Source organism: Sphaerodactylus townsendi, linkage group LG15 (assembly GCF_021028975.2).
Source record: "Sphaerodactylus townsendi isolate TG3544 linkage group LG15, MPM_Stown_v2.3, whole genome shotgun sequence".
Classification (NCBI taxonomy): domain Eukaryota; kingdom Metazoa; phylum Chordata; class Lepidosauria; order Squamata; family Sphaerodactylidae; genus Sphaerodactylus; species Sphaerodactylus townsendi.
Window position 1 is genome coordinate 31521444 of NC_059439.1, and position 15337 is coordinate 31536780.

The 15337-nt window shown below is 49.8% G+C and overlaps 1 protein-coding gene across 1 annotated transcript; it reads left to right on the plus strand.

Annotated features, from left to right (window-relative positions):
- The first annotated feature begins 1700 nt into the window (after nt 1-1700).
- PHKG2 (phosphorylase kinase catalytic subunit gamma 2) lies at nt 1701-14028 on the plus strand. The gene is given in 14 exon segments (XM_048517482.1): nt 1701-1830; nt 4001-4131; nt 6483-6573; nt 6576-6663; nt 7936-7990; nt 9483-9548; nt 9663-9829; nt 10027-10117; nt 11454-11609; nt 11754-11835; nt 11838-11888; nt 13392-13463; nt 13466-13590; nt 13592-14028. Coding segments are annotated over 14 exon segments (1410 nt in total). The 5' UTR covers nt 1701-1716; the 3' UTR covers nt 13713-14028.
- The last annotated feature ends 1309 nt before the right edge of the window (nt 14029-15337 follow it).

A 15337-nucleotide genomic window follows, 5' to 3' on the forward strand; every position in this document is an offset into this window, starting at 1 on the left:
TATGCTGATGTTGTTGTGCACCGCCCAGAGCCCCTTGGGGATGGGGCTGGCCCACAAATCCCAAACAATAAATAAAATAAATAAAAATATCTCCGTTTTTAAAAATTATTAATTTGCTTCTGAGTTATCGAACGGTTCTCTCTGGTTCTAATGAACATAGCAAGAACTGCCCACCCACACCCAAGGCAGGAGTCTCTACATATTTGGAGGCCAGCTATGCAAAGTGGAGAGGGAGACTTTCGAACAATCGAAAGGAGAGGGGAACACCCTCAAAACTGGGTTTGCTGAAGCAGGAGCACGACCCACTTGGCAGCGGGCGTATAACTTTGCTGTCAGCAACTCTGCGAATGGTCTGCTGGATGTATTTGTTTACAATAAATATTTACTTACTAAAAACATGGGTTTGCTGAGATTCGAATTCTTTTTTCTGGTGGCACACTGACAGCATGGAAGGGTCAGCAGAAGCGGGTGAAGATATGAGGACAAGGGGGTTGCACAGCATTCCCCACTGTGCAACTGGAAGCACACAGATTGTTCTCAAAGGAAAGGCAGCCAGAGGGATGAAAGAATTCAGAAGCCTTTATTGGCATACGAAAGTAAGTTAAAATTTTATCAAACAGTAAAATCAATAAATTACAGAAGAGGGATTAATAATTGAACAGCTCAGCCATTTTGTTCCAGCTTTCGACAAGCTGGTCAAAACTGGGTCCCTACCTGATAAAGAGTACGGAAAGAGTTTCTTTTTACTGTTCTAATTTGCATGCAGAGCAGTATGAAGTTGGCAAACCAACAATATGTAAAATAGAACAGAATCTGGCATATTTTCTCCCTGTACACAGAGTCATTTGGAATATGGAACAAGAAGAAATCTATGCAAGACGGGGGCAAGCGGAAGACAGGTGGAGTTGAAGGCAGTGTAGCCTAGTGGGTGTGAAGGGGTCTGCCACCTGCGGCTCTCCAGATGTTCATGGACTACAATTCTCAACAGCAAATTGGCCATGCTGGCAGGGGCTGATGGGATTTGTAGTCCATGGACATCTGGAGAGCCGCAGGTTGCAGACCCCTAGGGAAAGAGCACAATGGGGGAAGGTAGAGGGGCTGCCAGGGAAGAGGCAGAGGAAATAGAGGGGAAGGGTCCCTCTCCTGACATCACAGAGCCCACTGTCATCTGCTCTGGGCCCCCACCCTGCCCACTGGATACCCCTGGATATAATAGGGGGGGTTGAGTCAGGGCATCTTGGGTCACGTGCGTTAAGGGGAATGGAGGCGGGCCCTGTTGTGGTCATGTGATCAGGAAGCAGCAGACGACGGAAACAGCGGCGACCTCATTTTAACCTTTCCTTCCACCCATTGTGGAACCCCGAATAACCCTTCTCTTCAACACCACCCCCTTTCCCCTCCTGGTTGGTTGCTGCCTTCCTCTGCTAACCGCCTCTCGAATCTAGCAGAACTATTTAGTTGCCTTGTTTGGTTGTATAACAAGCTGCCGCTCTTCGCGGTTTTTCTATTGGTCCTTCCGTCTTTCCTCCTCCCTTGCGGCTCGTAGCAAGCAGTCGCTTCCTCCAGTCATCTACTCTCATTGCTCACTCCCTGTTTTGATTCGCTCCCGCAGCTACATAGCCCACCCTCTCTCCCGCCTCCTTCCCAGCTCCCTTTTCATAGGACGCTGCTTTCGCCAGAGCTTTCGCCCTCTGTTCTCCTTTGGCCGATTGGTCTATGAGCCCATCGTTCAGGACTTCGTTCGGACCAATCGGAGATGAGAAAGGCGGAACTTGGGAGTCGCCGGCTGCTGCGGGGTCATTCACTCGGTCCCGGGAAAGGCGCCGCCTGGTGAGGATCTTGGGGAGCTAATGCGCATGAGCATAGGGGGGGGTGGGGGCTCCCTGCAGACAAGAACGGGGTCCAGGGTGTGGGGGGAAAAGAATTTCAGACTGGAACCTATTGCAAGTGCTAGGCCACGGTTCTACGGTAGAAGAAGACAACCTCCCCTGAGCATGTGCAGAGTGCCTGTCCTTTGGCACTAGGCAGCTATGGGCCATCTTCTCGGGTTTGCGAAGGGAAAATGAGGGGAATTTGTCTTTCATGCATACTTGGCTCCGCCCCTGCACGTGTCATAATATTGTAAATATTATTCACTACTGATATATATTTCAAGCTCTTAAAACAGGGATTTCCAACTCTGGCCCTTCAGATTTTCATGGACTACGACTCCCATCAGCCCCTGCCAGCTGGGAATGTAGTCCATGAACATCTGGAGGGCCAGAGTTGGACATCGATTCCAATGGGCCATGCTGGCAGGGGGTGATGGGAATCGTAGTCCATACACATTTGGGGGCAGTTGGATACCCCTATCTTAAAGCGATACAACAGTCTTGCCGGGTAGGTCAGTGTTGTGTGTGTGTTTTAGAGAAGAGCTATTATATGTGGTCAGTGTAGGTTCCTACTGCACTAAAAAGATCAAGTATTTTTAAGGTGTAATCTTTATTCGAAAAGTGGGGAAAAAAACTCTTAATCCTCAACAGGTTTGATTTTTTTTTTCCTAACTGGGAAAACCAACTAACAATGACCCTGAAAGACCAGGTCCGGTCTGCAGTTTCAAAATGGACAAAAAATAAAATTTAAACTAGGGTGGGGCACTAATGGCAACAATTAAAAACAAGAGCCTGTCTTTAGAGGAAGTGGTTCTAACTGAAGAAGGACGGAAGTCAGCCTTTCCCGGGTGGAGGTGCTTGCAATTGCAGCAGACGGCCAGTAGAAGGAGCTTTATTACGCTGTCAGGTCTTTGCCCTTTCTAAGAAATTCTGTGACATTCTTGGCTTATATCATAGGTGTCAAACTCAGGCCCTCCAGATGTTATGGACTTCAGTTCCCATCATCATGCTGGCAGGGGATGATGGGAAATGTAGTCCATAACATCTGGAGGGCCGCGAATTTGACACCTGTGGCTTATAGGATCAGTGTCAGATAACAGCCGGTCAGTAGACCCTCTGTCAGCCCTTCCGTGGTTGTTTTTTCCACAAGGCCTGGCTTTATTTATTTATTTCATTTTTATCCTGACTTTCTCTCCAATGGGCCCCCAAAGCCAGGGGTGTACTGCCCAGGGGGACATATGGGATCAAATGTCCCTGGGCTGCAGCCATTTAGTCACATGGGGGGGGCAGAGAATCGCCCCCCTCCCACACCCCTCCTCCTTCCTCCCCCCGGGTCCATACACTGACTTCAAGGCCTGGTGCAAAAAAAATATGTTTGGTCATGGTGGGGGAGGGCAGCCACCTATACGGGGAGCGGGGGCGTGTGGAAAACTCAGATTTTGCACTGGGCTACATTTTCCCTAGACAGGCCTCTGCCCAAAGCAGTTTACGTTGTTCTCGTCCATTTTATCCTCGCTCCTCCACAGTATTGCCATGAGGGCCAACCTGTTCTTGTCAGATCTCAGAAGCTAAGCCGGGTTGGCCTGGTTAGCTCTTGGATGAAAGACCACCAAGGAAGTCCAGGGTCGCTACAAAGAGGCGGGCAGCGGCAAGCCACCTTTGAACCTCTCTTGCCTTGAAAACTCTACAGGGTCACCAAAAGTCAGCTGAGACTTGATGGCACTTTCCCCTCCCGATCTGTTTACGCTAACTTTGTTTGAGGGTCTAAAGGGAGGCTCGTCAGCAAAGGACGGTGGCTTGCACAGGGAATCGTTCAGTCAACAGACAGGGCTTTTCTGCCTGATGAAAGAATGCTCCTTTATCTCCTCCACCACTCCCCTAGAAAGCAACGTTTGCCCTCGCTTGCTCCTAGCTGCTCTCGCTCAACAGCCCTCTTCGCTTCATGCCTTGGCTGCCTCATCTTCGGCCCCTCCAAATGGCCCTCCCAATGCTGTCCTTCCCGCTTCTCTTCCCAGTCTTCTAGTGAGGGGCAGGCAGGCAGTACATGCGTGCCGCTAACTCTCACCTTGGCAGTACCCAGCGGTTTTAAAATGTCTCCTCTGGCGCCTCCTCGGCCCCTTGCTTTTCAGATCTCCTCTGCACGACCCGTCCATTCCTGTGGTAAGATGACCCTGGGACTCTACCTGGATGAGGGAACTCCGATTGGGCTTGGAGCAAAGGAATTTTACCAGAAATACGATCCCAAGGATGTTATTGGCAGGTAAATGTGGGAAAGGATGGCAGGGGGAGGGGTGAGCTTCTGTTGAATAGCGGTATTTACAGCTGCAACATTTGTTGGAATCTAACTATGACCCGGCAGCCCTGAGTGTTTCAGACGCTCCCTTCATCTTGGAAACTCTGATTGATCAAAGCAGAAAATGAACTCTACAATACTGTTGGTTGTGGTGGGTTTTTTCTCCGCTGGCTGTGTGGCTGTGGTCTGCAGATATTGTTCCCAACATTTTGCCTGCATCTGTGGCTGGCATCTTCAGAGGTGTATCACAGAGGGAAGCCTGTTACACGCTGTGTCCTTCTTCCCACACACTGTCCTTCTCTCGTGGCGCAGGAGGTTAAGAGCTCGTGGGTATCTAATCATGTATCTAACTGGAGGAACTGCTTGATTCCCCAGCTCTGCCACCTGAGCTGTGGGAGGCTTATCTGGGAATTCAGATTAGCCTGTGAACTCCCACACACGCCAGCTGGGTGACCTTGGGCTAGTCACAGCTTCTCGGAGGTTTCCTCTCAGCCCCACCCACCTCACAGGGTGTTTGTTGTGAGGGGAAGGGCAAGGGAGATTGTGGGGTGCCCTTTGGAGTCCCCTGCAGGAGAGAAAGGGGGGGATTATAAATCCAAACTCTTCTTCTTCTTCTTCTCTGTGATACACCTCTGAAGATGCCAGCCACAGATGCAGGCGAAACGTTAGGAACAAGATCCACCAGACCACGGCCAAACAGCCAAAAAACACCACCACTACAATATTGATTTATACATTGTTGATGTTGATAATGCGACATGCAACGTTTCAGAAATGAACAGGATAAGGAGCTGGGTTGCCCTATTTAGTCCAAGCAATGGAATATTGCCCTAAATCTTAGGCCTGTTGTTGCTGTGAACCTTAAACTGTGACTTATTCAGCAAACAATTGTGTTTAGGTTCTACTGGATGGATGCCACAGAATCTTTTTAGCAAATGACTAAAGTGTTTAATTGTGTTTAGCAAATGACTAAGTAAAGTGTTTAATTTAATTCAAAATGCTGGGGGGAAGAATTAGGACTAATAAAAGGAAACACTTCTTCACGCAACGGAGCAGGGTTTGAATATTGCCACAGGAGGTCGTGATGCCCAACACTCTGGATATCTTTAAAAGCGTCTGTGACAGATTTATGGAGGAGAAGTCGATTTATGGCTACCAATCTTGATCCTCCTTGATCTGAGATTGCAAATGCCTTAACAGTCCAGGTGCTCGGGAGCAGCAGCAGCAGAAGGAGGCCATTGCTTTCACCTCCTGCATGTGAGCTCCCCAAGGCACCTGGTGGCCACTGCGAGTAGCAGAGAGCTGGACTAGATGGACTCTGGTCTGATCCAGCTGGCTTGTTCTTATGTTCTTATTGTTGGCAACGTAACTTACAGGACATATCTCCTAAGCATAGTCTGTGGCCTTGTCTGGTTTGTCACTGTTCTTTCGAGGAAGCAGTTACTCACGCCAGCTTTGTATTAGAACATTCATCTACCTTTTAAACTATTCACCTACCTTCTGGAGGTGAAAAGAAATCCCTCTGAGCCCTTCGTGTTGCTAAAAGACTTATATTACAACCCTGGAGAGAGAAATGCCCACCAGTGGATTGAGGACTTCCCAACCTTATCAGTACTTGAATGTATGGCACATAGATAACAAGTGCACATGGATGTATTTTTAAATATTTTTAAACTTTTTTAGTTTAAAAAGTAGAACCAGGGGGCATTCATTGAAAATGCTGGAGGGAAGAATTAGGACTAATAAAAGGAAACACTTCTTCACTTAACGCAGATTGGTGTTTGGAATATGCTGCCACAGGAGGGGTGATGGCCACCAACCTGATAGCTTTAAAAAGGGCTTGGATAGATGGGAGGAGAAGTCGATCTATGGCTACCTCAATCTTGATCCTCCTTGCATCTCAGATTGCAAATGTCTTTAGCAGACCAGGTTTCAGAGCAGCAGCAGCAGCAGAAGGCCATTGCTTTCATCACCTCCTGCACGTGAGCTCCCAAAGGCACCTGGTGGGCCACTGCGAGTAGCAGAGTGCTGGACTAGATGGACTCTGGTCTGATCCAGCAGGCTAGTTCTTATGTTCTTATGTTCTTTTTATTGATGCCTAGCTGTAGACTTACCACCACTGTTGCTATTGTTTGATATACACTTTATTCCTTTCTGGTTGGGAAGGGTAGATAAATGTTAAAAATTGTTTTTTAAAAAGGAGCGGGGTTTGGTGGAAGGGGAGTTTCTCCATTTTTATTGTAACCTGTTAACCTGACTTTTCCAGAACTTTGATCTCTCTTCCTCTCTCTTTGCTGTTGGCTTGTGCTTTCCCGCAGGGGTGTGAGCAGCGTGGTCCGGCGCTGCATACACAAACAGACAGGCCAGGAGTATGCCGTGAAGATTATAGAGCTAACCTCTAGAGATGCATGGACCTCAACCAGCAGTTGGATGAGGTGCGAGTGTCTACGGGCAAAGAGATTGAGATCCTGCGGCAAGTCTCCGGTCACCCCTATATCAGTGAGTTACAGTTCTTTGCCGCCAAAGCCCTTGTCTCTGTAAGCCAAATATTTATTCCGGTCTTTGGCCCTCCCTCTGTGAAACAGCAGTGTTTTTTTCTGTTGTGCTGAACAGGCATTTTTAAATTGATCCTGACTCTCAGACATTTCATACTAGTGCTTCTGTTCTCAGAATTCATCCCAATATTTTAGGCCAGTCGTGGCGAACCTTTGGCACTCCAGATGTTATGGACTGCAATTCCCATCAGCCCCTGCCAGCATGGCCATTTGGCTGTGCTGGCAGGGGCTGATGAGAATTGTAGTCCATAACATCTGGAGTGCCAAAGGTTCGCCACCACGGTTTTAGGCTGATGGATCACATCCATAATACTGTTACGTTGCCTCATCCCTCAAACTCAGATCAGTATTATGGTCTGTAATTCGCCTCTTTACCAATGAGTTGCTCTAAATCAGGGGTCTACAACCTGCGGCTCTCCAGATGTTCATGGACTACAAATCCCACCAGCCCCTGCCAGCATGGCCAGTTGGGAATTGTAGTCCATGAACATCTGGAGAACCGCAGGTTGCAGACCCCTGCTGATGGGAATTGTAGTCCATGAACATCTGGAGAGCCGCAGATTGCAGACCCCGCTGATGGGAATTGTAGTCCATGAACATCTGGAGAGCCGCAGGTTGCAGACCCCCGCTGATGGAAATTGTAGTCCATGAACATCTGGAGAGCCGCAGATTGCAGACCCCGCTGATGGGAATTGTAGTCCATAAACATCTGGAGAGCCACAGGTTGCAGACCCCTGCTGATGGGAATTGTAGTACATGAACACCTGGAGAGCCTCAGATTGCAGACCCCGCTGATGGGAATTGTAGTCCATGAACATCTGGAGAGCCACAAGTTGCAGACCCCTGCTGATGGGAATTGTAGTACATGAACATCTGGAGAGCCGCAGATTGCAGACCCCGCTGATGGGAATTGTAGTCCATGAACATCTGGAGAGCAGCAGGTTGCAGACCCCTGCTCTAAATCCTGCTAAATTATGGTGGTTCAGCCCCATAGAAGACATTCCTCTCCTCTTGTTATATAGAACATGACTGAACATAAACTAGTCTGCATGCTGGCTGAATCGCTCTTCAACGGTTTGTGGGCATACACTGGTTTGTAATGTTTGTGTTCTGTCACTAGGTGGTGCTCTAGTGCTGTTGTGTTTCTTTGCCTGTGCTGAAGGAAACAACGCCAGGGCTGCTTAAGCCTTCCTCTCTTTATTTTCTCTTCCTCCAGTTACTCTTATAGATTCGTATGAGTCATCCACCTTCATGTTCCTGGTATTTGACTTGTAAGTAACAATCCACCAAAAGGATATGAGAAATAGCCTTTCTAATTGTTGCAAGTATCAGTTTCATCAAGGGTACAAATTTTTTTTAAAAATCCTACGGTTTCCCTTTGCACTTGCTTCTTCTGACTCAGATATCCACCTTGGGTTATTATAAAATGTATATGTAAAGGCTCAATGTTATTTATTTACTTATTTTAATATTAGGACATTTTCATTATCCTGTTGTTTTAATTAGTAATTCTCCAGAGCCTGAGGAGTGGATATATCCTTTTAGCAAATAGAACTAAATTGGGAAGTGCCAGACATTTCCTGGCGTTGGATCTTAAATATAGTCAAATGGTATCTGTTTTACAAATTTGTCTTTGAATTGAATGGCTCAACCCTTTTAATCCATTTTATATTTTTACATATGAACTGCCAAGTTGGAAAGCAAAATCCAGAGATGTAACATATGATTTTAAATTTAATAATTTAATAATAGTGTATAACCACTGTCCAATAACTAATGCCAATAAAGGTTATTGTGTGTGTGTGTGTGTGTGTGTGTGTGACTCGGATATCAACTGGGGTTACCAAAATAACGTGAAGGGAGCCGGAAGCAAGGCTAGGAGGAGAAACTGCATTTGTCTGAGTTGATCGCTGTTGGAAAGAAAGGGTGCCTCGAGTGTTGTTGGTTTTCCGGGCTGTATGGCCGTGTTCCGGTAGCATTTTCTCCTGACATCTTGCCTGCATCTGTGGCTGGCATCTTCAGGTGAACACGGCCATGCAGCCTGGAAAACCCACAACACTCCATTGATTCTGGCTGTGAAAGCCTTCGACAATACACAGGGGGTGCCTAGTTTATGCTGACTTCGCCAGCACTGCAGACTGAACCGATGTTTCTTTTGGACCTGCCCTGGGGTGTGTTTCTTACTTTTCCTCTGTACTTCACTTAATTTTCAGTCGATGCAACTGTAGATAATGTACAGTTTTTACACCATGGTCTTGCTCTGGCCTCTCAAGGAAAATAACCCTGCAAAACACCACTTGAAAAGTCTATCTGAGGCAGGACATGAACCCGAGTTCTTCTAAGTTAAAGTCATTAGTCCTCTGGCTCTCACCCCTAAAATGCCATTGGGGAGTGGTGGGGAATAGTCCGATTCTCTTGTCCGCACTGTCCCCGGAAGTGGATTTACCCCAGATCCTCTGAGAGCCAGCGGGGAGTAGTGGATAAAAGCAGGTGGATTCTAATCAGGAGAACCGGGTTTGATTCCCGCACTCCTCCACCTGAGTGGCGGAGGCTTATCTGGGGAACCGGATGTGTTTCCGCACTCCTGCATTCCTGCTGGGTGACCTTGGACCGGGCACACTTCTCTCAGGACTCTCTCAGCTCCACCTATCTCACCTTTTGTGGGAAGAGGAAGGGAAAGGAGCTTGTCAGCCACCTTGAGTCTCCTTACAGGAGAGAAAAGGTGGGGTATAAATCCAGACTCTTCCTTTTCTTCTTCTGCAGGATGAGACGTGGAGAGCTTTTTGACTACCTTACAGAGAAGGTAACCCTTAGCGAGAAAGAAACCAGGTAAGGGGTTGTAGCGCTCGAACATACACCTGCCTGCTCCAGCCCCTGCTTTCTGCTGTGGGCCTCCAATCCTGGGGGCTGCGGTAGACAAGGCCCTGTTCCCCACTCTCGTAGGTGCATCATGCGAGCCCTTTTGGAGGCCGTGAGCTACCTTCACGCCCACAACATCATCCACCGCGACCTCAAGCCCGGTGAACATCTCATGGGACTCGACCAGCTCAACATCAAGCTGTCCGATTTCGGCTTCTCCTGCCATTTGGAGCCAGGAGAGAAGCTGAGAGGTGGGGGAGAGGGGCCGGGCTGGGGAGGGGCGTGGAGCTCTGGTCTACACCGCAGGGCCAGCCCGTGCATTGCCTTGGGAAAGGAGCGGGATGCATGCATATGTCCGACTTAAGACTGTCTGCTAAGATTTGGGCAGAAGAGACGCTGAACCCGCTGGTTTTTTTGAATGCTTGACTGTCTCCCCATCCCCTGACAGAGCTCTGTGGAACTCCTGGCTACTTGGCCCCAGAGATCCTTAAATGCTCCATGGATGAGACTCATCCTGGCTATGGAAAAGAAGTGGACCTGTAAGTAGCATCAACTCTTACCCTTAGAGGAAAGGTTTATTAGAGGGGGGTTTACTGGGGGGCAGGAACCCCTTTAGCTTGGAGACTCTTTAGTTTGGAGGAGGAGACTAGGAACCAGGGGCATTCCATTGAAAAATGCTGGGAAGAATTAGGGACTAATAAAAGGGAAACACTTCTGCACACGAACGTGTGTGATTGGTGTTTGGAATATGCTGCCAGCCAGGAGGTGGTGATGGCCACCAACCTGGGATAGCTTTAAAAGGGGCTTGGACAGATTTATGGAGGAGAAGTCAATTTATGGCTACCAATCTTGATCCTCTTTGATCTGAGATTGCAAATGCCTTAGCAGACCAGGTGCTCAGGAGCAGCAGCCGCAGAAGGCCATTGCTTTCACCTCCTGCATGTGAGCTCCCAAAGGCACCTGGTGGGCCACTGCGAGTAGCAGAGAGCTGGACTAGATGGACTCTGGTCTGATCCAGCAGGCTAGTTCTTATGTTCTTATGTTCTTAACCGAAGAATGGCGGTCTGCTAAGTCAGGAACTTGGAGCAGATGCCAGGGTCTCAGACTTGATTCTAGGAAGGTTGGAGGCAGTGGCATAGCTGTGTAAAACTGTGCCAGAGGCTTACTTTGGGAACTCCCCCCTTTCACACACACAGCTGCGCCCCAACCCCACACAGCTGTATCCTGCCCCCAAATTCCCAGTGGAGTTAGGGACAGGGACACCATTGAATGCTGGCCAGTAGGGCTCACGCCACCCTCAGACTCCACCCTCATGATTCTAAGAAGCTGCATGAGTTATGTACGCTGTGAAATTGTGTAGAGCAGGGGTCTGCCACCTGCGGCTCTCCAGATGTTCATGAACTACAATTCCCATCACCCCCTGCCAGCCGGCTAACTGAATCAATGTTCAGCTTTGTTCTCCAGGATGTTCATGGACTACATTCCCAGCTGGCAGGGGCTGATGGGAGTCGTAGTCCATGAACATCTGGAGGGCCAGAGTTGGAAATCCCTGCTTTAAGAGCCTGAAATATATATCAGGAGTGAATAATATTTACAATATTATGACACGTTCAGGGGCGGAGCCAAGTATGCATGAAAGACAAATTCCCTCCACCTTCCCTTCACAAATTCCCTGGCCATGCTGACAGGGACTGATGGGAATTGTAGTTCATGAACATCTGGAGAGCCGCAGGTGGCAGACCCCAGGTGTAGAGTGTGGGTTGGGCCGACGCTGCTCTCGCTTGCCTGTTCTTTGGCCTTAGGATGGACCGGAAGAGGTGCAAGAAACACCCGCTCTTTAAATCTCTTTCTCCCTCTCCCCCTCCCCTGAAAAAGCTGGGCCTGCGGCGTCATCTTCTTCACCCTCCTGGCTGGCTCCCCCCCTTTCTGGCACCGCAAGCAGATGCTGATGCTTCGGATGATCATGGAGGGCCAGTACCAGTTCGGTTCTCCGGAGTGGGACGACCGGTCCGGCTAACTGCCAAGCGACTTTGGTGAGGCGACTCGACGCTAATCAGCGGGCACAACATCGGTCAGCCGCCAAGGGGTGGTCCGGGCAGCTTGCATCGCAATTCGTGGATCTGTGCCTGATCCGTGTCTCTCGCAGGGAACATCTCTCCCCGCCTGCCTCTTGCAGACCCCACGGTTGCTGCAAGTGGGACCCGTGCAGTGCCTGGACCAGCTGAGCAGGCCCCTCCAGCACCTCGCTTTTTTCCAGCTGCCAAGGGCTGCCGCGAGCTCCACCACTTCAGTCCCTACCACAAATTCAGAGTACGTCTCTCTCCCTTTCATCCTTTTGCTTTGCTCTTCTCCCAGATCTGTTAATCTATCAGGCTCTGCCAGTCATGGTTCCCATTCCCAACTCGGCTAAAAAGGGAGGGGCTCTTGTAGGGTTGGTTCCCTTGTTCTGTAGAACATCTCTGTGCTTATTTCCTGGTCTTTATCTCAGCTCCAGCTCGGCCTTCTGTCTCTCCTGCTCTGTCATTCATTGGATTTTTCCCTCTATAAAAAATGAGTGCCTTTCTCTTGGAGTAGGTGTAACAGGTTCTGAAGTTAGGGGAAGCAAGCACATAGAAAAGGGCGCCACGACCCAGGAGAACAGCGCACCTGATCTAGTTGCTTAACACTTCCTGAGGTGGGTGCATATCCGTACGTTGGGAGAGGAAGAAGAAGAAGAAGAAGAGTTTGGATTTATATCCCCCCTTTCTCTCTCCTTGCCCTTCCCCCCTCACAACAAACACCCTGTGAGGTAGGTGGGCTGAGAGCTCCCTCGAGAAGCTGTGACTAGGCCTAAGGTCACCCAGCCATGGCAGGTGGGAGTGTACAGGCTAATCTGAATTCCCAGATAAGCCTCCACAGCTCAGGGCGGCAGAGCTGGGAATCAAACCCGGTTCCTCCTGATTGGATGACACGGGAGTTTTGAAACCTCCTACTACAGGACCTTAAAAAGAAGATAACGGAGAGAGATTTCCTTTCCCCTTGCCTTGTGTTTTTTAGTAAGCTTTTCAGCCTTCTTTTCAAGACATGCAGCAATAATGCACCTCCAATCCACTTCTCCCGATGGTTTGCATGTGGATTTTGCTATTCCTCAAGACAGCTGCAAAGTGGGATCGAAAGTGCATTATTCTTGCATGTGCGGAAGGGGCCTCAGCTCTCCCCGCTTAAGTTTCTTGCATTTTTATAAGGCGTTTCTAAGGAATGGAAGGAAGCGAAAGACTTGTTGCATAGCACTGACACCCAGTGAAATCTCCTATGGTATATAGTAAGTGATATTATTAGTGTGGTCTCCCCATCTCCATAGGCACACATTCCCTTTTGCAAAGCTGGATTGCACCTTTGGGGGGTGGGGAGGGTACCTCTTCCCATCCATAGGCACTCATCCCATTTGCAAAGCTGGATCCTGGCTTTGCAGAGGAAGATGGAAGCCAGCAGGGTGCCTGTGAAGATAGGAAGAGTTCTCCTCATCTTCATAGACATCTGAACAAAGGTAGCAGCATTCCCTATAGCGGCAGCCTTTGCAAGGGCTGCTGGGAAGTGTAGTCCTTGCCCCTCCAGAAAGCGCTAGAGTCTGGGCTCTTGTGGATAGCTGAGGATTACACCCTCTCCAGCAGTCCTTGATTTTTCAGATTCGTTGTCAGGAACACGCTGCTCAATTGAACAGTGGGATTGTACGTGTAATGCCAGATCTTGACCAATTAGTTAAATGTGATCTGGGGGGAAAACTAGTTTCTTGTGTCTCCTATTTACTGTAAGTATTTCTTCTTCCTGCGACAGGTGATAGCATGGACCGTTCGGGCCTCCCTCCGCATCTTCTCCAACTACCGACGGGTGCGGCCGGTCACCAAGGGGAGCTGTTGCTGTCCGGGATCCGTATCGGCTGAAGGGGGGTGCGCGAACTGATCGACGCCATGCCTTCCGCCAGATTCCACGGACACTGGGTCAAAAGGGCGCAGTAGCAGAACCGGTCAGCTCTCTGAAAACGCCCCTAAGGCCATCATCCAGCTGGTCTTGCTTCAGCACGTGGAAGGGAGTCAGCCTCATGCTATGGACGCATCCTCCCAACTAGGGGTCGGATTGCCGCTCCGGCACAACTGAGATCAGAGGGTCTCTGACGTCCTCGGAGGGGAAAGGAGAGAGGGGAACGGCTCTCCCTCTCCTGCTAGACTGGCAAGTTGCGGAGGCCTCTTGGAAGAGGAACATTTGCCCTTGCATGCAAAGGGGTCCAAAAAGGCGGGGGGAACCCCACTTTCAGGGTCATGGGATTCTGACCCGTGTGGCTGGCAGGAGCGACGGACTTCAGATCCGCATGGAGCCAAGAACACAGAGCATCAATACGGTTCGTGATGTTAGGATTATGGAGAATTGGAGCGGACCATGGTGTGTGTGCGTGTGTGTGTGTGTGTGTGTGTGTGTGTGTGTGTGTGTGTGTGTGTGTGTGTGTTTTGATCTCTGCATTGCAGGAATCGGGGGTGTTTGCCAACATCTGTTGTCACGGTAAGGAGGTACCCTGTCTCTCACCCCCTCCAGCTGCCAAATTTCCCTACTGCTGTGTAAATTGACATCATGTGTGGTCAGTATTGGTTGGCTGGGGGCCCAGAGGGACTGGGGGGAGGGCTTAGGACTGGTCCCCTGCAGCCCCTCCCCCATTTCTCTATTAAAGGGAATTGGGCTGGGCTTTTCTGTGTGTCTCTGGTTGCATCCCCCACCTCTGTTCATGACCTAAATGGAATAAAAATGGAGATGTGGTCCAAACTAGTCTCTAATCCAGTGTTTCCCAACCTTTTCGAGGTCAGGGTACCCTTGACCTCACTTCAGCCCACGGGTACACTCCAGCCACACCCCCTCCACCTTCCTCCATTGCCCCTGCTCGGGCCATTAATATTCCCACCTTCCTCCCATTCACCCCTGTGCTGTCATTATCACTCTTCCACCTTCCTCCCAGGGGTGAAGGGAAGCACTTGGGATGGGGGCGGCTGCGGACCTTGTGGCAGGCCCCCTGCCCCATGGGCCAGCTCCATGTCTCCTTGCTGGCCGGTGGGAGACACACCACAAAATATGAGGGCGGTAGTGTGCTGCCGCGATACCTCCAAGACATGTTCTCCTCACGGCATTCCCAGGGTACCAGGGAACCCTGGTTGAGAATGGCTGCTCTAATCATTCCCCAAACGCTGTATGTGGCAGGGGCGTCGCTGCAACGGGGCCATTTGGGCAGCAGGCCGAATACGAGATTAGAGCGCACCTGCTCTCGACCGCTACGCCGCTGCTGCTCTGAAGAAGTCCCAGAGGAGAAAATTCTTCCTTCAGGGAGAGATCTGGATCCTAAACGGCAGCTGTACTGATGGTCTAGAAAAGTCATCAGCCGTTTTAACAATGCACCTCCAGGGAGTCTGGTAGCAGCAGAAAGTGCCGTCAAGTCAGGGCTGCCTTCCCCTATTACAGGGGTCTGCAACCTGTGGCTCTCCGGATGTTCACGGACTACAATTCCCATCAGCCCCTGCCAGCACGGCCAATTGGCCATGAACATCTGGAGAGCCACAGGTTGCAGACCCCTGCCCTATTATTTAATTTATTTATTTGTGTGTTTGATTTGGGAACCGCCCACCCCCGAAGGGCTCTGGGATTTGGGAACCGCCCACCCCTATTACTTCCTTTGATTTGGGAACCGCCCACCCCCGAAGGGAACCGCCCACCCCTATTACTTCCTTAGGGGATCGTCCCAA